At 53.1% G+C, this 27,156-nt stretch overlaps 5 protein-coding genes across 5 annotated transcripts; 2 read left to right on the plus strand and 3 right to left on the minus strand.

Moving 5' to 3' along the window:
- Positions 1 to 1,103: 1,103 nt before the first annotated feature.
- On the minus strand, positions 1,104 to 6,341 carry V2A60_000684 (kinesin-3 motor protein uncA; the record flags this gene model as incomplete). Its single annotated transcript, XM_083252052.1, has 1 exon — positions 1,104 to 6,341. One exon carries the CDS (start codon positions 6,339 to 6,341, stop codon positions 1,104 to 1,106), a length of 5,238 nt encoding a protein of 1,745 aa, XP_083108178.1.
- Positions 6,342 to 8,108: 1,767 nt separating this feature from the next.
- V2A60_000685 (CST complex subunit Ten1) lies at positions 8,109 to 8,529 on the minus strand (the record flags this gene model as incomplete). Its single annotated transcript, XM_083252053.1, has 2 exons — positions 8,109 to 8,394; positions 8,504 to 8,529. 2 exons carry the CDS (start codon positions 8,527 to 8,529, stop codon positions 8,109 to 8,111), a joined length of 312 nt encoding a protein of 103 aa, XP_083108179.1.
- Positions 8,530 to 8,899: 370 nt separating this feature from the next.
- Positions 8,900 to 9,315, plus strand: V2A60_000686 (DUF952 domain-containing protein; the record flags this gene model as incomplete). The annotated part of the gene is made up of 2 exons (XM_083252054.1): positions 8,900 to 9,031; positions 9,097 to 9,315. The coding sequence occupies 2 exons, from the start codon at positions 8,900 to 8,902 to the stop codon at positions 9,313 to 9,315; spliced, it is 351 nt and encodes a 116-aa protein (XP_083108180.1).
- Positions 9,316 to 9,559: 244 nt separating this feature from the next.
- Positions 9,560 to 11,772, minus strand: V2A60_000687 (bifunctional aminopeptidase/epoxide hydrolase; the record flags this gene model as incomplete). Its single annotated transcript, XM_083252055.1, has 5 exons — positions 9,560 to 9,937; positions 10,045 to 10,439; positions 10,532 to 10,638; positions 10,692 to 10,827; positions 10,950 to 11,772. The coding sequence occupies 5 exons, from the start codon at positions 11,770 to 11,772 to the stop codon at positions 9,560 to 9,562; spliced, it is 1,839 nt and encodes a 612-aa protein (XP_083108181.1).
- Positions 11,773 to 23,360: 11,588 nt separating this feature from the next.
- On the plus strand, positions 23,361 to 25,615 carry V2A60_000688 (Up-regulated during septation-domain-containing protein; the record flags this gene model as incomplete). The annotated part of the gene is made up of 4 exons (XM_083252056.1): positions 23,361 to 23,444; positions 23,505 to 23,799; positions 23,851 to 24,614; positions 24,677 to 25,615. The coding sequence occupies 4 exons, from the start codon at positions 23,361 to 23,363 to the stop codon at positions 25,613 to 25,615; spliced, it is 2,082 nt and encodes a 693-aa protein (XP_083108182.1).
- Between the last annotated feature and the right edge of the window lie 1,541 nt (positions 25,616 to 27,156).

A 27,156-nucleotide genomic window follows, 5' to 3' on the forward strand; every position in this document is an offset into this window, starting at 1 on the left:
CCCCATCGCGGTACATCGGAGATACCAAGCTATATCAAACCTCCTCTTATCCGGCACTTGAGAATATCATTTTGTTTTTGCTTCTTTTCTGTTCCTGACGCGAACCACCAAAAAAAAAAAGGTTTGTGGCAGTGGTTCCGCAGAGCAAGGGTTTTCTTGGCGGACTGTGACCGAGCCGTCCCCCGCACCGCAATATACGGGCATTCATTAATTAACAAGTACGTATCGCTCCCTCCTCTCTCGTGTCGTCGTCCATGTGGAGTGTTTTGCTTTTTTTCCTCCTTCTTTTTCTGTTTCCTTTTTTTTACGCTCTTTTTGTCAAGATCAAGCACGTGGGCGGACACACTTTCTGAGAGGTTTCGTTCGTCATTTGGCCATGTCCAATCGTGTCAAAATCAGTCCATGGTCTCTAGAGAGACTCGAGCAAGCCGAAAGATTTAAAAAGAAAAAAAAAACATAGAAAGCGACGGATACAAAGACCAATAATTAGATGTGCATACACTTTTTTCTACCCACATGCGTATATACACGCGCAACGATACACGTACAAAGACACTGCGCATACATACATATACATGTAATCATATATTCACACAGGGGCAAAGAGGCGTTCCCAAGAAACTTCATTAACCAAGCTCGTTCAAAAATCCAGCTAGCCATGTAAAAAGGGGGTATAAGTTTCTAACTGTTTTTTTTTTTTTTGTTCTTGTTTGCCTTCTTTTGCCAACAGGCGTCACCTGCTAGCCTCTCTCTCTCTCTCTCTCTCTCGTTTCTGATCAAACAACACAATCTAATACAAAATAAAAGAAAAAAAACCACACGAGCGGTCATGTAAGTTTATAATAGAGATAAAAGGAAAATAAAAAGGGGTAGGGTGGTGAATGCCATGAGAGAGATGAACAAAAAAAACAAAAGCTGGCCTCGAGGTATATAAAAAAATAGAAATACACCACCAAAACACAAAATCACAATTTGCTTCTTTTTCCTCTCTTCATCAAGAGCAAAAAGATGGTTCCCGTTGAAATCATTAAATCTGCACGCAAGAGAGATTTCTCACTCTTTTCTCTTTTTTCTTTTCTTCGGCTTTGTTCGTGTTTCTTTGTCTAGTAGTCGCTTCCCGCTGGTGGGCTGGCGAAGCCACTGCCAGGCTGACTCTCACCCGCCGACATATACGTCTGGTCGATGCGAAAAATCCAGTCCATCTTATCACGCTCGCTGCGCGCCGCAAACAGCCACGTATTGTCGGTGCCGTAAATGGCAAAGACGCCAGCCTGCATGCGCTCGCTGAGCCGTTGCAGGCCCTGCCCACCGCTGCCGCCGTTGCCGCTGGTGTTGTTGCCGCCGCCACTGCCGGTCCAGATGGTTGAGATGACGCGCCCCGAGGCCGTTCGGCGATGACCAGGCGTAAAGTCGGCGCCGCCATTTTGGCCCGGAGCGCTGTCGTAGTCGTCGGGGCCGTTGAGGAGGGCCAGGACGCCAGGTTGGCTGTCGACCCGCGAATTACGCAGGCTGACGAGGGCAACCTCGTCGCCATCTGACGCCGAGTGAATGTGTAGGTACGGCCGTCTCAGCTCCACGAAGCGCTTCACCCACCGCGTGGAGTCGCTGTTGGGCACAAGGAGGTATCCGCCCTTGAGCACCTTGGGGTTCTTGGGCACGCGCACGACAGTCGTGATGAGGCTGGGTAGTTCGGGAGGCTCTGACGCTACGCCGTTGCTTGGCGGTGCTGTGTTGGCAGGGCTGAGGATCTTGGCTAGCGGATCAGGGTACTTGACCCATAATGACAGGCACTTTTGCAGCAGTTCTGTATGTTGCTCGCTATAGGCCGGTTTCTCTGACGGTACGTGGTCCTCGACCTTGATTGTCTCCTCTCCATCAACTTCACCCTCTGCCTCCGCCTCCGCCTCACCGTCGGCTCTACTATTCGTCGCGTTGGCCTCGGCTGCCCCCTCCTCCTCCTCCTCCTCCTCCAAGGTTGCCGGCTGCGATGTCTCGGGGGTGTCATGCAGCACGTCGTCATCATTTGGCAGCACAGGCTTCTGGATTTCTTGCTCCGGCTCCTTTTCAGGTACCTCCTGCTGAGGTTGCCCGCTTGGATCAATACCCAGAACATGAAGCACCATTTGTACGGCACCAATCTCTGCAATACGTCTCCGCTTCTTTCGCGCCAGAATGAAGTCGCTGACAAGTGATACGCCTCGTGGGTTCCAGCTATCGAGGTTTTCTTCGCCCTTGACGTAGTCGTGTCGGCTGTTCATCCTCCATAGGTCGCCTACCCGCTTGATCGGTGCTGGTCGCATAGTGATTGTGAATATACCAGTCGAGGAGCGGATGAAGCGCATATTCTGCCAGAGCGACGAGAACATGGATGTTTGACGCACGAATGTCCGAGAGAGCACCTGCACACAGACCTTCTGCGAAAATTTCATCGGCTCGGCTAGTTTTTCGGAGCTGACTTCCCAGCCTATGCTCATCTGCACCTTGTACTTTTCGGCTGTCACACGATCGAGTAACAGAGAGTTGTGCAGGCTTGAGTCCCATTGGGCAAAGACGGTAATACTGCGAGTACCGTTGGGGTTTTGGCGGAAGATGGGGTTTGACGCTAAACGCAATTGGACATCAGGTTCGTTCGCGCCCATGTCTGGCGTCTTACCGCCAGAGTCGACGAGGCGAATCTTGCCGACACGCACTGCTGTTACGTCGCCCCAGGGCAAGGCGTCGCCAGAGCTGTGAGAGATGTTGATGGCGATTCGCCTCTGCAGGCCCTGGTGGAGCTGGAATGTACCCGTATCCAGTTCGCTGACTTGAGTAACCTCCACAGGAGCATACTCTCCCATCTCATTGAGTTCGAGAATCTGTATTCTGGAGAGCATGTCGTGCTTTTCCTGGGTGAAGAATTGTGCCTCGTTGATGCGGCTTGCCTTGGTGCCGTCCCGTGGAGGGGCTGCATCTCTCATATCATCCCAGCTAAGGAGTTTATCAAGGTGCATTGGCTGAACCCTGGCGAAGATGGATGCCCTCAGCATGACATCTTGGGGAGCGAATAGTGAGACGCTCATATTGTGTACACTCTCGAAGCGAATAGGCCCTTCGTCGAAGTCGGTAATCATTTGGGTAGTTGTGACGCCATCCTCTTCTGAAATGCCGGGGATGAAAAGTTGGGCGTGGACATCGGTACCTTCGCGCTCGGCAAAGCCGATGAACTCGTGCATGACGACGTTGAACTTGAGTGTATTTGTGGGAGCTCGCGCATGAGAAGGCTCAAGTGACAGTTTCACTATGCCAATAGCATGAGAAGTGTAAGGTGACAGGACATCCAAAGAAAAGTCCTGTACTCGACTTTCAAAGACAGCCTTCAGAGGCACGTCTACCTCACCTACCAAAGTGTAAGAAGGCATGCAGTGCTCGATAAATGGGTTGTCCAGGCTGAGGTGCTGCGCGTATTCGGGCTGATCAAGATATTGGTGCATCTGGCGCATCTGGCGTACGCGGTCGTGAAGTTTCTCCAGACTCCAGAGCCGTACAACGTTGTTGCGGTAATCGATGACTCTGATGCCGATGCAAGGCTTTGGTGCTTCTTCAAGGGCCGCATCCTCTCCCTCGCTCGTGAGGCCGTTGAGTACCATATCGTACGAAGAGCACATGACGTGACCGACATCCACAACCGTAAACTGGAAAACGACACTCTCATCGAGCTCGTTGCTCATGATTTGAGCCTCTTTGAGAATGGCGGCGTTTTGTAGAACCGTCTCCGCCATCTTGACGTAGTGTCGATCTCTCCAAATGCCAATGATCTTCCTAGCTCTCGCGAGCTCCTCCTCGGAGAGCTTCGGGTTTGCCTTGGGTCGCTTGAGCGGGTCCATCTTTTCAATCTTTTCTTCAAACTGCTTTTTCTGTATTTTCAGCTGCTTTTCCATGTCATCTTTAAGTTCCTGTAGAGCAGCCTCCATCTTGGCCTTTTCTTTCTTGATCTCTTCGACTTGTACATTGGCGGCCTCGGCAGACTTGAGTTGATCTTGAAATTCTTCTTTTTGCTTTTCGAGTTGATTCTGGAGTTCTTCACGAACCTCTCGTAGCCTGTCATCTGCTTCGCCTTGCTTGGGGGTGGAAGGCATAGTCAGAGCCGTGTCGAGAGAAAAGTTATCAATTGTTCCATTGGACATGTATTTTTCGCGCAGCTGATATGAGGTGACAGATTCCGTGTCCTCGCCATCCTCACGAACAATGACACGTTCGGCTCGCGCTCGCTGCACCTCTTCAAACAAAGCATTAAGCTCCTCGTCTGTAAGGCTGGTAAAGTTGGTCTGGTCAGAACCAAGAATAGCGCCAGCCGCCTCGCGACGCGCGGCAGACCAGTCAGAATCTCGATTGTTACGGAGAGAGGGGGATTCGGGCCTGGAGATGTCGCCGAAATCAGAGACTCGGCTGAATGCACGCTCGTGACCGGAGCGTGATCCGGGCGTGGGGCTCGACGTCCTGTCCCAAGCCTGAATCTGACTGGCCGTGACGGATTGCCGCAGGAGACTGTTGCCGACTTCGGCTCGCTCGGCTCTGGCTTCCATGGGATGGTTGAATCGAAAGATGTGAAAGTCGCCAAGAATGACTCGGTAACCTGAGTGCAGCTGGGTGGCTTCGGTAATACGTTTGCCATTGACCATGACAGAGGCACCCTCGCTGGGGATGACGGTGACGGTGCCGTCGGCGGCGTTCTCGAATGTGCAGTGATCGTGCAAGATTCGAGTTCCATTGAGTCGAATATTCGCTTGGTGATCGGCATTGGTGTCTACGTTTCCAACAGTGGTTGTCCCCGGTTTCAGGTTGTAGACCAAGCATTCTGCGAGTAACGGGTCGTCTGACAAGTTGACCAAATGGGGCATCTTTTTCGGAGTATGCAGACCAATGAATCCTTTTTCGATGCTGATGCCGAGCTCTTCGAGGGCCGCTTCTCTCTCCTTGTGGATTTCTTCCGTCTTTTGAAGTTTTTGCTCCCATGTCTGATTGAGGTCCGTGAGCAATTTTTCGCTTTGGCTGAGCTGCTCAGCAATTTCTGCCTTGGAAACCTTCTTTACGGAGCCATCGGCGCCGGTGATGCTAACCATTTGCTTCTCGAGCGGCGTGTTTTCGTCGTAAATCTCGTCGGCAGGTGTTGGGGCACCACCGGCTACGACCGGACCTCCACCAAGCTTGCTCCGTAAGAGGGCAAGCTCCTCCTTGAGTTCTCTGATCATGCGGGCGTTTGCATCTTCGTTGACCACGGCGTGATTCTTGATGCGCTTGGCAGAGTCGGCGTATCGAAGTGTGCTGAGGGTCTCGTCGTAGTTGATGTCGGCAGGACTGATGGCTGCAATCATGGCAGTCATACTGTTGCCGCCGAGCGAATCTTTGAGAAGCCATGTTAGGACGGAATCGCGATAGGGTACTTGGGAGGCGCCCTTTTTCTTTTTGGCGCCGGTTGAGAGGTCGGCCAGAGCAGCAATGACACGGCCGAGGGTGGACAGAGATCGGTTGATCTCGGCGCCTTCCTTGAGGCGCGCACCAGTAGCACCAGTAGAGGTGGCTCTTTCGGAACCGGCCAAATCGACGAGAGAGATTTTGGCCACTTTTTCCATTTCCATCTTGGTCTCAATGTCGAACTTTTTCTGTGTCAGCATGAGGGTGAAGACGGCGTGGGATCGACTCGAGGTTTCGTTCATGTTGGTGGCGGCGACTGTGCGGGCCTTGTTGCCTTCGTCCATGAGGTTTTCGATTTCTTGGAAGCTGCCGACAACCAGCTTGGCGAGATCTTCGACATAAGGGCCGGTGGAGGGATGCTCTCGAACTTTGAGGTTTCCCTTTGTGGAGGGGTTGAGCAAATCGCGTACACGTTCGTTGTAAATCTCGAGATAGGACACTTCGACTGTGCATTTTGTTGTGGCGTCGGCCTGAATCTGGTCTATGCGGCTAAACATGTCCTGGCAAATATTGGGGATGATGCCGACCTCCTTGCCATATCCCATCATGGAGTAGGACTTTCCGGAACCAGTCTGGCCATAGGCAAAGATGCAATTATTGTAGCCTTGAAAGGCATTGTCGAGCAAGGGCTTTCCGAGATCGTCAAAGAGATTGGACTGGGCGGCGTAGTTGGAGTCGCTCTTGTCGAAAGACCAGTACGACCTGTCAAAGGCAAAGCTCTTGGGGCCTTCGGTCTTTGCGCTTTTCCCACCATGACCGTCGGGAGTGGTCAGGACGGTCTGGTTGTCCTTCATTTCAACGATACATTTTGAGCCGCGGTCAATCTCTCTGCCGTTGAAGGGGCGGACTCGGACGACGACTTTGATATTGCCACCACCTGCGGGAGCCATGGCGGCGGTATTGCAGCTGGGGACCGACGGTGGTCCCCTTTCTTGGATGTCGGGTGGTCTATGGGAGATACTGGAGGTGAGCGGTGAGTGGTCGTGGTGACTCGTCGAAAGGGGGTATAGTGGCGGTGGTGTGGGTTTGCGCGCGTCGCAATGTGATGATGATGGTGACTGAGGACAATTGGGGGGTTCGCGGGCGTGTCTTTTGGCTCAAAGATCAGGGTCCATCAAGCCGGACGCATCAAGCCAGACAAAGCGACGACTGGGTGAGCGAGGGAACTGCGTAGCGAAGGATCGAGCGAGTATGCGCGCCGAGGACGTCGAGTTCGAGCTGGAGATTGCGAGAGGGGCGGCTGCTCCCTTTGTGCTGTACGGATATGGGATGCGAAAGGAGCTTTGCTGGTCGGCCAAGGGGAAAAAAAGGACAGGCAGGACGGTTGGGGAAAAGAAAAGCCGCCCAACATGTGCGCCAACGCTATGCAAGATCTGTTGACAGGGTATGCGGTGTAGTCGTCAAGTCGTGGTAGATTTCGGGGGGTTGATGATGAGCGGCGAGGGCAACAGGAGTCGAGATGGAGACGCGAAGACGCGGTGCAGCCGGAGCAAGGATAGCTACTTAGGCTAGAATAGGATGGGTGGATGGAGAGGATATAGGTCAGTAGAGATTGACGTTATTGCCCAGCTGCATGCTCCGTAGTGACGGAAGGCTTTTAGAAGGCCAACTAACGTCGCCTTATTATGTCACGGTACAAGGATAAGTACTTTGGTGGCTTGGCTTGGAAGAAGAAGAGGAGGCTAATTCGAAGGGCGATGGTTTGAAGACTGGGTTTGCTGGAATGGAGAGGACTTTTATTTTTATTTCTTTATTTTAATCCTTTCCAGTCTACGTTTCGTTCTCCAGAATCATACATCTTGGCCGATTCTGGCGACTTGAATTAAAATGAAAAAGTTGAATAACAATCAAGACAAGCCTCCAAACCCCCCCCCCTCCTTTTCCAGCGTACCTGCATTGTTCTCACTAGATTGCAGTAATTAGCGAGGTTCAAGGCCCTTCTTACAGGGCACTCAGCCACTAAAACAACATTAGTGTGGCGCCCGCCCTGGAACCTGAGAGAGCCCTTTTTATTCACTTTTGCCCCGCCCCAATCAAAGATACTTTGAAGCTACCCTTGCTTCCCTACTTCTTTTGTAGAGATCAGGTGTACCTATCCTGTACTGGCTTCCCAGGGTCGCCGCCCGCCTCCGTACCTTGACCAGTACAGGTAGGTACTTACCGAAGATATGACAGCGGGTAGCCACATGATGCCGTATTTCACCATCACCACCGCACATGAAAACACATCTGTTTCTATTGACTCGAATACTATTAAATCTCTCTTCATCGCCCTAGTTCATGCGACACGTTTCCATCTCCCGATGTACCGGCCATCTTTCACCCGTCTTTCCTGCAAAACAACCACCCCGAATCCACCCGAATCCACACAGGCTCCTTCTCGCTGTCTTTTCTGACGCGATCCATGTTTCACCCGTCACAAGCTGCTGATCAAAAGGCAGAAAATGAGAAAAAAACCACCACGAGTCAAGGATGAACCGAGCGCCACTTGAAATCTCATACTATAAACACGTCGCTATAATGCTTATACGACACCATCCACGCTGACTCGGCCCCCTAATACACACAGCCCTACCCAAGGGGTTTTATTAAGTAGGTGGTCAAGCAAACGGAAGACTTGCATCACAAACTCGGCCAAGTTTCGCCCATGACGATCTTTATTGCGCACCGTCCAACGCAGCCTCGTACTGCTGGATATCCATCGGCCCGGCCGGCCACACCATGACCGCCTGCACCGTCGCCGTGCCGCTGCCCCGGCCGCTTCTCCCCACGGCCGCGTGCTTGATGTACCCGATCACGTTGACCCATTCGCCGGTGTGCGTTGCCTCGCCCGCCAGCGTCTCTAGCAGCAGCTCGACATTGACCGTCACCGAGACGTCTGTCCCTCGCGGGTACAGGTGGCCGAGCGTGATGCAGGCCGTGCTCGTCGAGTAGGCCGTGACACTGCGCAAGCAAGTTAGATGACGGACGAGCCCCGAGACCAGATAGGAGGGGGGTTCGGTCCCTCGCGAAACGCACCAACCAAGGAAGCGAACTTTGTCGTCGACGTTACGACTCGGCAGCGATGACAGTAGACATAGTGTTGACGGCAACGGTCCTCTACTCATTTGCTCTTGAATGCATCAATGCATACATGCGGTGAGACTTTTGCCAAGTGCCAATGTGCCAACGTGAAATGGCAAAGGCTTGCCGTTCCGCCCACCGTTGGTTCACCTCCTCCATTCCAGACAGGTATGCACTAATACGGTCAGTCCAACGTGTACTGTAGGCTGTACTGGTAGCCCGCTGTCCGCCAAGCCGCCCACCAATCCGGTGCCGCCGTCGCCATGTTACCCCTCCCACATTTTCCTACCCTAAACATCAACGTCCATAATTTCTTGCTTGCCCTCCAACCGCTGTGACGATACTTTGCGCGCCAATCTCTCACAGTCTGCTGTAAAATAAAAAAATGGCTTCCGAATCCCCCAAGTTCATCTACAAGATCTTGCCCGAGGCCCCGGCCGAACCATTTCCCGCCAAACTGCCCTTGTCCGAGCTGGATGCCAAGGATGGCTTCGTTCATCTCAGCACAGCTTCCCAGGTACCCATGACACTGACGTAGACAAGACTCGGGACACCACGAGCGGCTTTCTAACGCGGAACCAGGTCCCCAACACGGCAGGCCTATTCTTCAGCGAGCAAACCAAGCTCTGGGTTGTCAAGATAGAGCAGGCCAAGCTGTCCGATCCCGTCAAGTTCGAGGACGGCTTCCCGCACCTATACGGCAATTTTGGCGCCCTCGACATTGACTCTACCTCTCGCTTCGAACGCGAGCAAGGACAGACATGGGCCGATAGCATGGGAGCCTCGTCTTGGCTGGAGTAGTCGTTTCACCGAACCCTCCATGCCAGATTTGTTTTTTTTTCCGCTACAGTTATATGCATTGGTACAGACGCGACGGAACAGACTCAGTAGCAGCATTGCATTGTTTTTCACGGCTCTGCTTTTTCTTGCCTTTTGCCGATATCTAGATTCACTACACACATACATACACGCCGCACTCGTAATATGCACCCGTCTTCCCCCCCCAAATAGTGAAATGTTTTACGTCTTTTGTCTTTCTTTTAGCTTAGATCTTGAGGTCCTTCTCGACCATGCCCCGGCAGATGGGGTGGTAAAAGTCCTTGTTCTTGGCAAACGTCTCGAGAGCCAGGCCGCGGTTGACGTCATTGAGCGCGCGGAACAGCGGCCGCACAAACTTCATGCGGCCCACGCGGCCCAGCAGCTCCGCCACGCCGTAGACGCACGTCGGGTCGTTGGCCTCGAGCGCGATGCGGTAGTACGCCGCCAGCACCTCGACATTCTCCGACGATATGAAGTCGTACACGGCGCCCATCTTTTGCGCGCGCTCCGCCGAGAGGCTCTTGCGCTCCTGCACCGCCCCGAGGAAGACTTGCAGCTGGTTCGCCGTTAGGCCCTCAATGTCTTTGCGGCTGGGCTCGAATGACTAAATTGTGCCAAAAACAGTTTGAAAAAAAAATGATTAGTTGCTAATGCCCCATTACCAATGGCAGTCGGTTGTCAAAGGGAAGAAGGAAAAAAAAAGCCACTCACACTGTCCTTCCACTGATCAGCCAGATCGTAGCACTGCTTGGCCAGTGTCGTGTCAAAGTTGGGCTTCGGAGGCAGGCCGGGCGAGTACAGCTTGTCCTCCCAGTCGATGGCGCTAATCTTTTGCTTGAGAGACTCGTCGCCTAGGCCGTTGAAAAAGTCCAGAAACGTCTGCTTGAACTCGAACGAGTCGAGCGACTTGCCCGCCCACTTGGTAAAGTAGTGAGGGATAAACTTGTCAAAGTTGTCGCGGCCGACGAGGCGGTCGAGGTAGTACAGGAAGTGGAAGCCCTTTTCATACGCGACCGTGCTGTAGACGTCCTCTGGGTCGACGTTTTTGTGGCTGATGATGAGCTTGGTGTATTCGTGATCAGGACCAAACTGAGACACGGCGTCCTCTGTGGGAAAAGGAAGAAGAGAGAAGAAGAAAAAGACCCGAATGTCAGTGTATCCCGGCATTTGCGTAGAATTCGGGGTCATGTATACATACCAAGAGCCTTCCAGCCAATGATGGACGAAAAGTCGAATTCCTGTTCGCCATGAAGGCCTGCACCGATACGGCGCTCAAGGTAGACGGTCCAGCCCTCGTTGAGCCAGCTGCGAATGTGTTAGCATCGTGCCAGAATGACGGGATCGAAGGTGACACTTGCAAGTGCTCCCAGCTGGCATTGGAAACGAGGTTGCCGCTCCAGCTGTGCGCCAGCTCGTGGGCAATGACATCGACGTTTTGGCGGTCGCCGCTGATGATGGTCGGCGTGGCAAAGGTGTAGATTGGATTTTCCATGCCTGTACAAACTTGTCAGCCCTCTTGTGCCCATCCCAAGACGTGTTTGCCCAACACACGGGCACACGCAAAAAAAAAACGTTCCCTTTCCCCCCCTTTCCCCCCGGGACCGATTCAGACGTACCTCCGTACGGGAAGCTGGGAGGCAGGACCAGGACGTTGTACTCGCCCCAGCGGTACGGGAAGATGAGCTTCTCGGCCACCTCGAGGAACTTGTCCATGTCGCGCTCCAGCTCCCACTGGCAGCCGTCGACCTCGTCGGGCCCGCTGGCGACGGAGCTGCGTTCGCCGATGCGCCGGGTGCGGATGTCGCCCGACGCGACGGCGAACAGGTACGACGGGATGGGCACCTTTTGCTCAAACTCGTACACCTTTTCGACGCCCAGCGCGGGCGCGTGGTCGCCGACGGGCACGCCGCTCGCGACGGTGGGCAGCGCCGACGCCAGGCGGAAGCGGAACGTCGACTTGACGTCGGGCGTGTCCTGGCACGGGAAGACGGAGCGGCAGTTGATGGCCTGGCACTGCGAGAACATGTACGGGTGCTTGCGGTTGGCCGTCTGCGCCGGCGTCAGCCACTGCAGCGCCGTGCACCGGTCCGTCGTCTCCACGTCGAGCACCAGGTCGACGGTCGCGCCGGGAGCCGTCCCCGCGACGACGGCCTCGGGCAGCGTGACGTGCAGCGGCGCGCCGAGCGGCTCCTGGTGCGGCTTGAGCTTCCACTCTGCCGCGCCGCCCCCGTCGCCGTCGACCCGCGCCCCCGTCACCTTGACGAAGCGCGTGTCCAGCACCACCAGCGCCCCGGCCTCGGCCGCCTGGCGCTCCAGCCGCAGCGTCACCGCGCCGTGCAGCCGTTTGCCGTCAAAGTCGACCCGGAAGTCGACGTCCGTGTGGCGCGTGCGCCAGAGGCCGTAGTTGGAGAGGGTGGTGGGATCGCGCTGCGCCGCCATGTTTTTTGCTGCTTCTGCTGAGCTTGCAAAGCTTCGTCGAGTCGCGCTTGTGAGGATTGCAATGGCAGGACAAGAGGGAAGAACAGAGACGAGTCGTAGGAGGCGTAATCTGCTACTGCTGCCGCTGTTGGGAATGACAGATGTCCACGGCCGGAAGCTTGGGGGGATATGCATATGGAAGGGGGGTGGTTTTCTGCGCGGGCGCCAATGCCGTCACAGCCCGCCCGCCTTTTTTTTTAAATGCTCGGATTGTCTAGCAAAACCCGACTGTGCAACGAAAATTCTCGACGGCCTTTTTTAGAACGGCTAACGACGGAGTTGGGCGCGATTCGCTGATGGACTCCCTACTATGGAGCTTGGTGAGTTCCGGCCCGGGCGGGGGCGCGTCGGGCGAGACGGATGAGGCAATGCGGGGGCGACAGGATTGTAATACCCCAAGAAGAATAAACCTCTCGATGAGAAGCGGGTAGATGTATTTAACATGAGAAAGTAGAAAGAAGAAGAAAATGAGAGTCAAACAACAAGAATCAAAGTGGTGAATGGAAACAATAAAAATCTGCGCGTGGAAAGCTTATTTTGACACTTGATTGAGAGGCTTTGGTATTGATGCGAGAGACTGCAGGAGAAGTGGCATCTCCATGCATGGCGATCGGGAAGCCTGACCGCTTGAGAGCCAACTTACTTCATTATATCTCACTTCATTCAATGGCTTCCTCGGTCTGCGGTATCTGTTGTGTTCTGCTGTCCGAAGCTCTCATAATCGATATACGCCAAAGAGCCCGGTGGTTCCTGTGATCCGACCATTTTATTCAGAATTCTATTGCATCGGTAACCCTTGTTGCATTTCTTGTAGTCTTCTTCATATGCAGCCGCAGCTTGGAGATTCGGGTACACGCGTGGCCCAAGTAATCCGGATTCTGCTTACTCCGACGCAGATGCACGCCTCTCCAGCTGCATCCCGAATACCTCTCAGTCTGCATACACGGCAGCTGAGATGCTCTCAATGCAATACTACGATATTCAGATCAAAATGAATGTATTTCCATCATTAGATTGCTATCTAAATGTGGACGCAATCACGATATGGCAAATTTAACTTTGGGTAGCTTGTGAAGAAATTTTCGAAGCCATCGTGGCGTACATCTAGGACGTCATTGGATTATTTTATGGCAAACCTAATTACATGCAGAGGCAACAAAAAGCTATATAAGACCAGACCTCTCTTGATTTCCTGATAACCTACCTGCGATCTAGCTATCCTCGTCCGCCAACCTGACAAAGCTCTCGTCGCCAAAAGTTGACGCACCAAACCACAGTGCTTGAATACACCCAGCTGCGCTTCGCTCATACTATTGATCTACTAAGCATCAGTTCTAATTTTTTTGCTGCGGCCCGTCCCACACCATGAGCATGCCATCCCAACTCGGAGTTGGAATGGGACTCTCCTTCCCGAGGGTCATCTCCTTTGCTAGATTGTGCTGCGGCTTCGTCTCACGGCGAGAGACATGGGAAACGTGGATCGGTCTCTGTGCCCTCCCAATCTTGGCATATTTGTCCAACCGCTACCCTGCACCTCGCCTACCATGGTCACGAAGCCGGAACGGTTGCATCGCCTGGTGCGTGGGAGCTTGGGTCATGTCCGCGGCAGCAGCGAACGCGGCCTCTCGCAACTGAAGTCAGTACTACATGCTGTTGAGGCCATTTTTTTCTAGCATAAGTCGATGCTAAAGTAAAGTTGATGGCAACACGAATGGCACTATGTGGCAACTTCAGCGTATGTGATGAAAGGCAGGAAAGAAGGGGGGGGGGGCATCTGTGATGCACGCGGTTCACGCAGGAGTCCCTGATCAAGGCAAACTTCTTTCCAGAGCACTCCTTGCGCTGCAGAATAGTTTTGGTTTGATTAAGTATGCTTCTAGACACGAAGATCACAATCTATGTCTCGAAGACTAGGTCCATATAGCCATATGCCGCGCTGCAGGCCGAAGAGAGTAGGAGTAGTATCACCAGTTATTTGTCAACTCTTGCCAAGCCCGGTGAGCAAGGTTCTGCATTATACCTAACCCAGATCCCAATTTTCGCCATTGCCGTGGAAAAATGTCTGAGATTTGCCGAGACTACAAGATGGCTCGTTACTTGGACAAGGCACCGCGTAGGAATGGCCTCGTGACTGGCGCGGAATTATGCAAACATATTCGTCCCGATGATGCATGATGAATTAATCTACATTTAACAATTTTTGAAACAAGAATATGCGTTGGGCTCGCGCCGCCATTCGGCCCATTTGACCACGTCATAATGCGATGGGTTATTTCGGACTCTTGAGCGCGGGACAAAGGCCGTGACCCTCTTGGCGCGTTTGATTTTGTTGTAGCGAGAATTTCAACCGAGATGTGAACTGAACTCGTGAGGGCATGGTCTCAATCGCAAAACTGCGGAGATGGCCATGGGCTTCTTGGTCCAGGCCGCGACTACCGATTGCGGCTTGCACCGTCGCCGACCATGTAGCTCTCAGGGTTGTGTTTATATAGATGGTGTCAGATTTTTGTTACGATTTTGCTTTTAGTGCCTAGCAGCCTAGGTAAACTACTGAGTGGGCGGGGACTAACTGTGTCCTCGAAACAGAAGGAGGGTTCGGGGACTCGCCGCACAAGCCCAGCACAGACAAGAACCGGTCAATGAGGCACTGCCTTTGAGTTTTGGGAAACCACTTGCATGACGCTATAACAGCGCTCTGTTATCGTGTACTGAAGCTGGGCCGGAGGGGCCCGAAATCAGAGATGGGCGTTCTACGGAGGCGGTCGGCTTGAACGTGGATCATGCGCGATGGCAGGAATGAAACAGGGTATGGAGTCGGAGGATGATTTCAGTTCAAATATCGAATGTGAGAGTATTCAATTATTCAATTATTGCAAGCGCCGTAGACATGCAGTCATGAGAGCTGGTGTCAAAGTTTATAGTGCGGCTTGCCTGCAGTCATCCATCGGCTGTCCATCTGCCAAGGCCGTTGCGAAACAACATCAACAGGTCATATTAATTTAATGTAAATCTCTTAGTGCCGTCACCCCCCTCACAATGAGGGAGCGCCTTCTTTCCTGGGCAGCTATTTCTCACTTGGAGAAGGATTACCGAAGCCACCAATACAGCACCAAAACCCACGCTATAGCCACTTGCACCCCGCGCTAGAACTTCTACACTTCTTCTCCCCTCTCTCCCCCCCTCCCCTCCCTCGTCGTTTCCAATATTTGGCTTGTTCTATTCCCTTCCTGGGCGTCGCCCCGTGTTCCCCTGCCGCGCCGACCATGGCTTGAACTTCGGAATGTATCCGCGGCCACACCTACCAGAACCAGGCTGCAGGTTCGTCGCAGGTCAACATGACGGCAAGCCACGATTCTCGAAATAAACACACGAGGTGGCAGGCGAAAAAGCAGACCTGCTACGATGAAAGCAAGCCAGGGCAAAAAAAAGGGAAAGGAACGACATCCTCAGCATTGGTAGTAACCCCTCCCTTCGAAACCCGAACTGGCCAGCCAGCCAGCCAGCCAACCAGCCAAGCTCCAGTGCCACAGTGGACTTTGTTCCCTGGCCTAGGGTTTCTGAAACTGCACCAAGCAAGAGCCACACACACACACACACACAGAATCCGAGCAGAAGCCCTAGATGGGACGGAATTGGGTCAGTTGTGGCGCCTGTCAGTGACCCTGCATTTTGGCGGAGCGGAGCCCGCCCGACTCGGATACTGGTACATACAAGGGGCGGAAAATCCAAGGCTCGTGTTCATTCATCTCACCCCCAAATCCTCAAACAATCTTTTCCTCCAAGTAGTCATTGAATCATAATGGTCAGTAACAAGTACTCGAATACTGATAGGTCTGGCCGAAAGGAAGGGGGCGGCGGGGGAATGGTGTTTCGACTTTCTCTTAGGTGTGCCGCACTATGAACAGAAGATCCTCAGATGATGATTTCCATTGTAAGATGTCGTTGGATATTAATCCCACTCACTTGTATTCCACAACACGATTTATTTTGTTTCTCAAGACCCCTAAACTGGGTGTGTTGCATTCTGACTCGCTTAAAAAGGCCCAGTGCCGTGTGCGAATCTCCTTACCATCATCATACTGAGTAGTCTGCCCACCACTTCCGCAGCCTCTCCGCATATAGCGATCGCATAACAGATACCAGCAGTCTCAAACACTACTTAACTAGTTACCAAAGGAGGAAACAGCATTGTAAGTAGTGCACACCATCATCCTGCCCTCGTACCACTCAATGCCCCTCCCCCACAACTACGCTGCCTTGCTCGGTGATCAGTCCATCAGCATGACGGGCCTCAAATCGGAGCAATAAGAAGAGAGATAAATAAAAGTTGTTACCGAATTCTCTCGGAATCTCTTTGGTGCGACTCGGAAGGCAGTCTTGACTTAAGGTTCATAGGTGCAGTAAATGAAACAGGGATCATGCCTACGTAGGCTACTAGCAATTCGTCACGCGACTGAAAGTTTAGCAATACACCAGGCGCATTTCTTTCTGGCTTCGAGTCGATGACGGGAATCCTCGCCGGATACAAGACCTTTTTCTTTTTGCGTACCGCCTCGGGCCGCAGCTTTGCTCCCGACGCTATTTCTGTGGTATACCTCGCGGTCTCTGCCCCCCCCCCCCCCCCCCCCAAAAGCCACGGTGTTGAGAAATCATAAGGCGCCGGCTGAGACATAGTGTGCAACGAGAAAGGTCTCGTACGATTTACGAGACTACACTGAAGCTGAGGAAGAGCACTCAGAACAAGTTGCTTGAATGGACTACTCGATACCATCATCGCCTGCAAGCCAAATCGAGCATCTGTGCGGGCCCAAAAAGAAAAAGACAGTCTCATGAAATTATGAAAAGCGATGAAGATGTTGACCAGAAACTTTACCCGGCGCATTCTTGTAGAGACGGAGCCCATCTCGCCTCCATCGTCTTTCGAACCAGTCCTCAGCGCGATTAGCGATGCCAACTCCGCCTTCAATCTTGAGCTTGACCTTGCCCCGACTTATCAGTGATGAGGGCTGAAGGGTCGACCGGGACTCCATGTTGGCACACGTGGAACGCTGACGAAGATGAAGGCGTGCAGGGTACAGAGACGACTTGGAACCTGGTGCAAGCCTGTGCAAGTACCGCCCTGGACGTTACGGATAGAGATATCGCCGCGTCCGGGGGATTAAGATTCAGGGTTTTGTGTGATGGCCAAAACATGGAATCTTCACATCTCAGCATCCGTGTGTGAATCATATTGCATTTGCTACGGGCAAGGAAAAACGGCTATATAGCTCAAGGGAGAGGGGCAGTGGCCACAAAGCCCTCAACAACACCCAACACCGATGAGATTGTAATCTGAGACAACCCAGCATTTCCTCAACGTTGTCTGCCCCGGAGAACCCACCTTATGACATGTACACGTCGACTACAGGGTACTGAGGGCATAATTCTCATGCACCCAAGCTGCCAGCCAAGCGGCATTGATCGCCATTTCCCAGACACATTATTTCTTCTTTTCTGTCAAGAATAAATTGTACGCACAGGTATTCTTACACAATTTGCGCTCATTGCCATTTGTGCAACGTAATAGTCTTCTCCTAATGCAGTTCGTGGTCCGGCCAAGGGATCATCTCGCAATCTCGCCTCTTGCCTCCCGCCCCCGCGGCGATGAAATTACTCAGGCAACAATTTCCCTATTTAGCAAAAAAATTACTCACAACTCGACAGGTTCTCACCTTTTTCTTTGCTCACGGCCAGTGTTTGCGTTAGGAAGGCTCCAACACTTTGCCACAACGGCAGGACTGGGGGCCGGGGAACAAGGGGTCTTGCATGTCTCTTACAGCCATGGTGCGTGGCACGGCCTCTCCCCCCCCAACCCCTCCCCCGAACGTCTCATGCAGAGGTTGTCGATTATCACATTCTCAACGTTGCATGCATCTGTTGTTTTTCTTTTTCTTCAAGAAAAAAAAGGAAAAAAAAAGGAGCATTCCTAAATGAGCCATGCCCATGTGGCAATATCGCCTTTGATGCAGGTCCCCCCCAGAGTCAGTCAGGCCAGACCTGCCTCGGTTGTTCTGGTAAATTTATAATGATCATGTTGATTATGACTATTACTCTTTTTGCAATGCGTGGGCCCGGAAATGCATGTTTACGGTAATATGAGACCGTCCGTTCGCCGCTAGCCTTTGCTTCTCTGCCGGCACGGGGTTGGTTGTTGTTGTCAATCGTGTCCGAGGTCTAGGGCTAGAAATGGATACCACGAGAGGCAATGGCTTGACAGAATCTGGGCATTGGCAGGGAAAGAATCTGCAATTCCTCAAGCTGTTCCGTTTCATACCAACTCGCAATCCTGGTTTCCTTGTGGGGAGAAAAAAAAGCCAGATGACAGCGCCACTTATAAGCCAGGCCAGGTTGCTTACTCGCAGCGGCTCGAGGACAGTGAAGAAGTCGTATGCTGTGCTGGAAAGGCAAGACAATGTTTTATGGTAAGCTGAGAGCTGAATGTTTTATTCAAATCATCCACTTGGCCATGCAAGAGGCCGCTGCAAGCATGTCTGCGACTGACGATCAGTGTCTGATAATCGACTCTCTCGTCTACCCTCCGTGTTTCCGACAGGGAGCAGGGGAGCGGCAAAGAGCACAGGCCCCTTCTTCCCGCCTGGTAGCGAAATCGCACCCGCCAGGAACAAGTAGCGTGTGTGCCAAGGATCTCAGAGGGCCGTCTTCCTTTTTGCGCCCTCTTGCAGTCGACACACTGAAACCCGCGTCTCGACCCTGGGCAAGACGGTCAGTAACGTTAGCGCGACAGTGGGTGCAGTGTGTTCCCCCTCCTTTGCCTCTCTGTGGTGGAATGAAGCACGTTGCAAGGGCAATATAATAATGTAAAAATAGATGAGGGTACAGACGCGTCGGCGATTGACCCGGGAACTATCGGCTGCCGGCCAACCTTGCGGCTTTGGTTATCAGGCAAAGGAATATTTGCTGCACGGTTCTCCGTACATGCTTCCCAAATAGCACCGAGTGGCCGAGATATGATGGAAAAACTTTGTGCGTCTTCTATTGGCACAAAAAAGTGGCCTGCGCATTTTCAGATGCATATATGCAATGCAATTATGCCAGATCACGCCAGTATAACGTAGCCAAGTAGACGACAGGGGTCCTCCAGCTAAGAAAACGGACTTGCATTGGGCCATCGGCGCTATTTACACAAGTGTCTGGTTACATTATCAACTGTGGCTTTTTTTTTTTTTTTCCCCTTTTTGCTTCTCTGGTTCGACTGGGCTGGTTACATCGCAGCCCGCCACCCTCTTGTAAGGCGCCCTATCTCTCGGAAAAAAATGCAGGTTTAGGGAGTCACTTTTCCCGAGAGATCTACCCTCTTGCTTCTCTGACATGCCGGACTGCTGTCACATAGAGCTATGACGTCGACGTGGGCTTACAATTACCACGGGCGCGATTGTGCTAATAATGACAGTCTCGATATGTGGATGTGTGGACGGACAACTTTGGCAACAAACGGTGTCAAAGCGCCCTAGTTACCCCAATATTTACCCAAGGTAGTCGATTCCGCCCACAAGCTGTTATTATGTGTCAGAGGCCGTTTCTGGTAGTAAGAAGAGCGCTGGAAAAGAAACACTGACGTGACAAGGAACAGGAGAGCTTTGGACGAACTCATTTCTCAGCGACCTAGCGTTTCAACCCATCTCAGATGAGGCAGCCTTGTCCTGTAATTAAATCGTAGCCATGTATCCAGGTCATCCAAAATAAAAATAACAAAAAAAGTAAGACATCTCACGAGGCCAAGGCCCGCACTAGTTATGGCATCGGGACAACTGGCAATGCCTGTCGCGAGGGTGCCAGCGGCCTGAGATGACTACGGATACGGCAGTTTTCTAGAAGTGCATCTAAAAAATGCTATTCTGAGGAGCCACCCGTTCTTCATGTCCTCGACTGAATGATGATTCATGTATTTTTATCTGGCAGAAACAGAACCACAAAAACACCGACCCCTCTCGCAACTGGCGAGACACTACGATACAAGACGTTCGAGGTAAGTACTCAGTAGCGTCCGAGCTCAGAGAAAAAGGGCGGGTACAGCTTTTGTTATGAGCCATCTCGCGAGAGACAGTTCCAAAGGTCCATCGAGGAAACAAGGGCGCGCGCGCACTGACGCAAGGCTGAGTGGTGGCCTACCAGACCACCACAGACCCCTCAGATACGAAGTCTCTGATCCGTACGGTGTAGCTGCTAATCTCCGGGGGGGAGGGGGCCATTTGCTCGTAAAACACAGGATATCGTCACCGACGATGTTCGAAACAAAGTTGAACAGTGTCCAAGACGAACTAATGGGCGAGATAAAACAAGGGCACCACAATTGATTGCCATTTCGGGAGGAGGGAGGGGACTTATCCACGCAATAACATGCAATTACATGCAACTCAAAACATTGATCGCGGTTCAACATGCGCAATCATCTATGCAAGAAGAACGATTGCTGGTATCTGACGGCGATAGAGTTCCTGCGGCCATTATGCATTCGAATCTTTGACCGCTAAAACTGCGAGCAGGAATTCGAACCGGTCATCGCCGTGTCCGACTGGCTTGCTCGCGCTGCAGTCCATTCAGGAAACGCATCTACTTGTCAGTGCGCTTGCAGCCAACAATCTACCACGAGCCTCGTTTACCTAATGTAACGACCAAGGTGCACTGTCGTGCAAAATACGTTTTTGTTGCAACCTGGTTATTGAAGGCGCAGCAGTTGCCGATCTCCCTACGGCTACTGTATGTAGTCGCACCCACAAACATGAGGGGGGGGGGGGGGGGGTCATGTACTTAAAAGGATCATACCGTAGATGTTTGGGGGGCGTTCAAGATTGGTGCATGGATGTACGCGATTCAGCAGCTTTTTACGTGACAGTATCCGCTCTTTTGGTATGCAGGTATGTCAATGGGCCTCTCTCATTGGTGACGATTGCACAGACGGAGCCGGGCCAGGGTCTGAGGTTCATGAGTCGCTACCATCTCAGAAACCTCGGATTCCAGTGCTCGTCAAAGAGAGAGAAAGAAGAATCTGGTGACCAAGTTGCATGGGTTTGCAGCTGTGGCGCTTGATATCCCCCCCATGCCGCAAATTTGGGACATGACAAGTGAAAGACAGTCTCTGCGACATGCGCCGAATATCATGATCTCACGGTCAAGCCGTGCGCGCGCGCGGCGGTCGCCTCACGACAGGCCAAATTGCTGGCAAAAGACGGGAACAATACAGTTATCATGCTCAGCCGAAGAGTGCTATGTGCATACTGGTAGAAATGAAAACAAGAAAAAAAAAAGAAAAAAAAAAGCCACGCGAAATTCATCAACCGACTGGCTGGCTCACCTGCCGGCCTCTTCGGGGCGGCGCGACTCGTCTTGGTTGACTGACTGGGCGTCTGCACGCACGGGCTCGATGCCCACACCGGGCGCCCATGTTATTATGACGGTCTGCATACGAGAAACAGTAACAAGCCGAGTATTAATATTCTGGTCTACAGAGGCCCGCCGCCGCCTGCTACTATTAAAGCTGGTGCCGGGATCGCGAAGACCGGGGGTAAGCAAAAGGGCCATGCGGTGAGTGAGAGTGAGAAAGAGAGTGAGAGAGTGAGAGAGAGAGATAGATAGATGGAGAGAAAGCTGCATCTTTCAGTTGGAACGCGAGGCTTGGCACTACTGGGGAGGTGGCGCTCAGCCGCGAGAGTACCGAGTTGCAGCGAGATGTAGATTGGGTTCTTTTTTTTTTCGGCGGCTCACTCGCCTTGTGAGTTGCATCGCATCAATGTTTATCACGAAACAAAGTGACGGGTGTTGTGCATGGCCTTTCTTTTAGAGCGAGGCGGCACACCCGTTGCGGATGTGCTCGATAAACTCACAATCTAGACTTTTTTTTTGCATGGATGGGAGGGGAGGGGGGGGTTCTTTTTTTTCTTTTCAAAACAACATTTCAGACAATGAGGTCTCGTCGAAACACGGAAAAACAACATGACGGAGCAACTCGGGCGCTCACATTTTTTGACGTGCATGTACGTACACCAGAAGTCTCAACAACAGGCCATTTCTCGCACCTCTCTGCGAGAGTTTTTGAAGAGGCAAAGATTGACTAGTGTCAAAGGGTGCTCAGGCACTGTCCTAGATTAATAGCTAGTGTCGCGACTAGTGCCAAATCGCCGCTCACAGCATTCGGGGGAGGAGGGGGGGGGGGGGGGGGGAGGAAGCCGTGGAAAACGAGGGCCCTTTACGACGCTACAACAAGTCGGAGCGGAGTGACCCTGGTCCACCACCGTCACGGCGGCGCACACCCCCCGGGTTTCTTCTCTCTCTGCCCGCCGTGGCGCTGCCTGTTGGCCATGGCTCATGGCTCATGGTCCGGCTGGTGGCGGCGCGGTGAAGTACTTACATGGAGAGCGGGCGAGAGAGAGAGAGAGAGAGAGAGAGAGAGAGAGAGAGGGCGAGAGAGCGAGAGTGAGAGAGAGAGCGAGAGCGAGAGGAGGGGCTGTATACGCAGTAGTGCCTCTGCCCTGATAGCCCGCTTCGCAGTCATCTCTTACACCTCCCCCCCTCCCCTCCATATCGTCGCCATCGCCGCCGCCGCCGCCGCCGCCCCTCCTTTCGCTGGCCTACCAACCTGCTAGTTGATGCTCCTAACATGTTGGAAGAGAACCGCTGTCTGACTGTTGCGCCTCCGCATGCACCTGGTGTTTCTGTCCCATCCCCCTTTTGGAGGAACACATTCTCCGTGTCTCGTCAGGCTTTCCCTTCGAGTCTAAAGGGAGGGAGGGGGGGCAGCGGGCGTGTTCCCCCTCCTTCACCAGGGACCGCTGATTGAACGACTTCAAAACTGCCTACTTTACCGGCCGCCACTTGTCCCCGTATTACTTGACTGGTAGTAACAAGTGGTAGCAGTAATAGCTCGTAGTATCAGTAGCCGTGACCGTCTTCTTCGCCACCCCTGCCGTCCCATACCTTTTGGCGTCGTCGCCGGCCCCGTCTCAGATGTGAGCGTCACGATTGCGCTCTTGATACCAGCCCGTGGGCCTTACACACTGTCCCCTTGACATCCGTGTGTCCCAGGCTTCCCCAGCAGCCCATGCCCTTTCTCATCAGTCAACGGCGGAGTGGACCTATGCTTGCTGTGCTAACTCTACCCCCCCTGTCCCACGCTATGGCCGGCTGCGAGCGATGGGCCAGTCCATCCTTGCTAGCCCTGGCCCTGGTTCACCTTGTCTCTGAGACGCTACCACCGGAACTCCACGGACTCCATAGCCACGCTCTAATCATGCCCACGGTCCGCGCTCCACTGCCTCCCTCGCCAGTCGATGTTATATATCATAAACGTGCGGCTCACTTAAAACGTATTTACTTTTTCGTCACATATACGGCTTCTTCTTCTACTTGAACTGCGAGGCCGCTGCTCTCCTTCCTGCAGCCAAGAAAAACGTGTGCTCTAGTGGTTTGAACAATAGCAAATCCCGTCGATTAGGCCATCTCATTAATAGAGCAAGCCACCTTGGGACATATAGGCTGGCCTCGCGCAGTCGATCATGGCACACATTGCCACATGTATGGCCGCTGTTGAGCCTGCTACTATAACAAAGCCCGGATCCCCGTCCCGAGCCATGTTCTCCGTGAGCATCATACAACCTAGACTTACACGACACACCTCGACTAACATGCCACCTTCACAGTCCTCCTCGCCTCCAAAGCACTCGGCCAGGTCCTTTGCCGCACTCAAAGCAGCACAGGCAGAGCAGCCGCAGAGATATCAGCTCTTCCCCAAGGACAAGCCGTTACCTACACCAACTGCTCTCAACACAAGCAAAGCTTTGCCTATCCCTCAAGTTGCTGAATCCAGCGAAAGAACCTCGCCCTTGGCCGGAATCAGAATCCGCTTGAACCAGAACAACCTGGTCAGACGCCGCAAAGTGAGCGTTCCTGAACTCGGGCCCATGACAACAGTGCAGGAAGTCTCCATGGACTCTCGTATGTATACCGCAACTCATTGCCGTTTGCTTTTGCTAACACACGAGACAGCCACAATACCTGGCCGCCCACCTCTGCATGAGAGATCCTCTAGTGCCCCAGACGAGAGTACTACACAATCCGGGCAAATTGATCAAATAGTCAAGGCAGATGTACAGGCAGCGAGCTTGACCAAGGTCATCGAAGGTGCCTTTGAGCTCCCGGCCACAAAGGCGCGACCATCCTCACCTCGGAAACTGGCCCCGCTCGTCATCCCACCGACTGATGCCCCCATTCCCAGGCTGCAGTCGAAGCACTCCAGCACTCAACTACGGTCAGGCAGCTCGCCGCCCTCAGAACTCCCCCGGACCGGTAGATCCGAAACGGGCACGCCGACTGTCGGGCGCTTGACTCCGGCGTCTACCCCAGAGCTGGCCCTTCCTCGATCCGCGACAGCCACAGAAGCCACCACATCCGCTCTTCCCACGCCAATATCTGCCCCTCTCATCGAACAGAGAAACTCCCCCCGACCATGGGAAGGCCGTGGCGCCACCAACGAGGACGGCGGCCAAACTCCGAACCCAATGGGCCACAGACGAGCCGGCTCGGACACGGGCATCATGGACAGAGGACGACCCTCAAAGAGAAACGACAAGACGAACAAGACCAAGAGCTCTGAGCGACGGGCGTTTGAAGAATTGCCAGTAGGATGGAAGCCTTGCGAAGCCATCAGCAAGCTCAACGCCAACGATGTCATGGCACTGCACAAACAGGCCTTGGGACAAGCGGAGCGATTCGAAGTCCTCAAAGTTGAAGATGTAGAAGCCCTTTCAAAGGTATGCCATTTTTTTTTCCCACAATGCCCACCATCATCGACTCATACGCTAACCATCCACAGGAGCTTCGCCAGCTGGATGATCGAACCGAGTACCTCCGCCGTACTTATAGCTCTCTGAGAGCTGGTCGCCGCAACCTTCACTCTCGCATCTGCCAGTATCTCCGCTCGCCTCGCGTGGCCAAGTTCAGCCACGAGTCCATGCTCAAGCAAGAGGAGGCGCTCGCTGAGCTGGACGTCTCCATCGACGACTGGGTCACCAAGCTCGAGCAGGCCGAGAACAGGCGCACGCGGGTCCGCCAGAAGCTGCTGGAGCACGTCGCCGCCGCCGCCATCCTGCCAGTCCCCGACGCCGGCGCGATGACGACGACGACGACAACGTCGCCGTCCTACCAGGCGCAAAACGCTTCAAGCCTGCTGGGCATCCGGGACGTGTCAACCCCGCCCAGGAGCCCCACGAAACAGACTTGCACCTCGCCGCGCCGTGCCAGCAGCAGCTCCCCTCCCCCCCAGCGCGTGGTCGCCCAGGTGCCGAGCACCATTGTCGAGCAGCCCGTAGTCGAGGAGGAGGAGCAGCAGCAGCAAGAGCAGCAGCAGCAGCAGCAGCAGGCCGCGGCCGGCAACGCCGTCAGCCGCTCGGTCAGCTCCGCCACCGCAAAGGGCCGCTCGGCCGTCGAGAGCATCCGCGTCTATGCCGGCGACGACCTCTACGCGCTGCTGGCCGACGTCGAGGACGAGATATCCCGCCTCGGCTCCAACCCCGACGAGGCTGCTGCTACTGCCGCCGCCGCGGCCGCCATGCCGGCGCTGCCAACGGAGCAGGCGCGAAAGCGCAGCCAGGAGAAACTCAACGGCGACAGGTCCGCCTCGCCCATTGCTGCTCGCTCTACTCCATCGCCGCCGCCGTCGGTGGACCTGCCACCTCCACCGCCCCGTGCGCCCAAGAAAGATTTTATCAAAGAGGCACAGATGCTTCTCACTAATGCTGTTTTCAAGCCTTGAGTGGGCATATGAGATGATGCGTGTTATGAAGTTTTCATGATAATGCTCCTTTTTCTTTTCGTTTTTTATTTTTTCTCTGATGTTTTTTTTATTCTATGATGTGATGGAAAAGCGTCCCAACTCTGTCAATCATAGTCGCGCATATTGGAGTCGGCGGCTTACGGTCCTTCAGATACCCCTTTTATACTCTCATTATTGTTTTCATATGTTTTCATTTCTTTCCTTCAATTCTCAATATTTAATATCTCATTTTTCTTATTAATACATCGCTTTTCTTATCAATACATCTCATTTTTTATCAATACATCTCATTTCTTATCAATACATCTCACTTCTTATCAATAAATCTCACTTCTAATTAATACATCTCATTTCTTATCCATACATCTCTTTTTTTATCAATACATCTCATTTCTTATTAACACATCTCATTTTCGGGAAATAGAATGAAGCACCCCATCATTGCCTCATCAAGTTAGTCGCAACATGATGTTTGAGCAGTAGGATTACAAAATCCAATAGCCGAGAGCGGAGAGGTGATTGCCGTTATTAAGCGTGTCCTGGGGTAATTACTGGAACCTAGAGGCTCGGTTTTCAACTGTACAATGTGGCATATCTCCCCTTGCTCGGTATTTTCGGGGCAAAGCTCTCGAAATAACGGTCAAGGTCTCTCATCGAAAGTGACAATCGTTACCGAGATGAGATGAGTTGGTAAAGCCCCCCCCTCCTCTGACGATTTGACGGTCGTGAGGCATGCAAGCAATGCAGGCCGGCCGTCAAAGAAGTTGGCAGCAGTTGGGCTGGCAGCTTCACCTGAAACTTCGATACAGCGGCATGAAGCTAATTTAGTCCAGCATGCATGCCCTCATGCAGTGGTGGCAGCGGAAGAGCACCACGCCACACACGACGAGATGGAAAATCTAGTCAGTATGGGACGATAATTCCCCCTAACTGGGGCCTTGTCCTCCATTGCATTAGCCGCATCCTAGTTGCGCCTCGTCGCAAGTTGGAAAATGATACGGGCGGTGGCGTGCACAGCCCAGTTTCACCCTCTTTCCTTGCATTGCTCCAAGGCATCTATCTAGGAGGACTCAGTACCGGACGCGGGGAGGACCAGAGGACCTCCAACCCCTTTCTTCTCTGTTCACAAGCAAAAACTGTGTGCTTCTCAGCTCACAGTGTCCATTTCCAAGCAGCTTCAGTGCGAAAGTTTAAGCCTACTTTACCCTCACCGGAGCTAACGAGCGGCTTGCCCGAACCCGCCAAACATCACGCCAGAACGGACGCTGTGATGCTGATACCTCCACTTCCATCGACTTGGTGGCGCAAACCGGCCCTAGGAGGACGAGAACGGTCAAAGCTTGCCAGCGAAACTCAACTGTGACGGGTACGGCTGCCCGACGATCGACAGCCAGGAACAGGGCGCGCATCCCCAACCCTTTGCGACTAAAATAGGATTGTCGGCGAGCGTGGCACTCTGCCACGTGCCGACGGCTTGGCGGGAATCCACCCACATAAAGCAGAATGGCTGAATTTTTGTC

This window comes from Cordyceps javanica, chromosome 1 (genome assembly GCF_051103115.1).
Source record: "Cordyceps javanica chromosome 1, complete sequence".
NCBI lineage: Eukaryota > Fungi > Ascomycota > Sordariomycetes > Hypocreales > Cordycipitaceae > Cordyceps > Cordyceps javanica.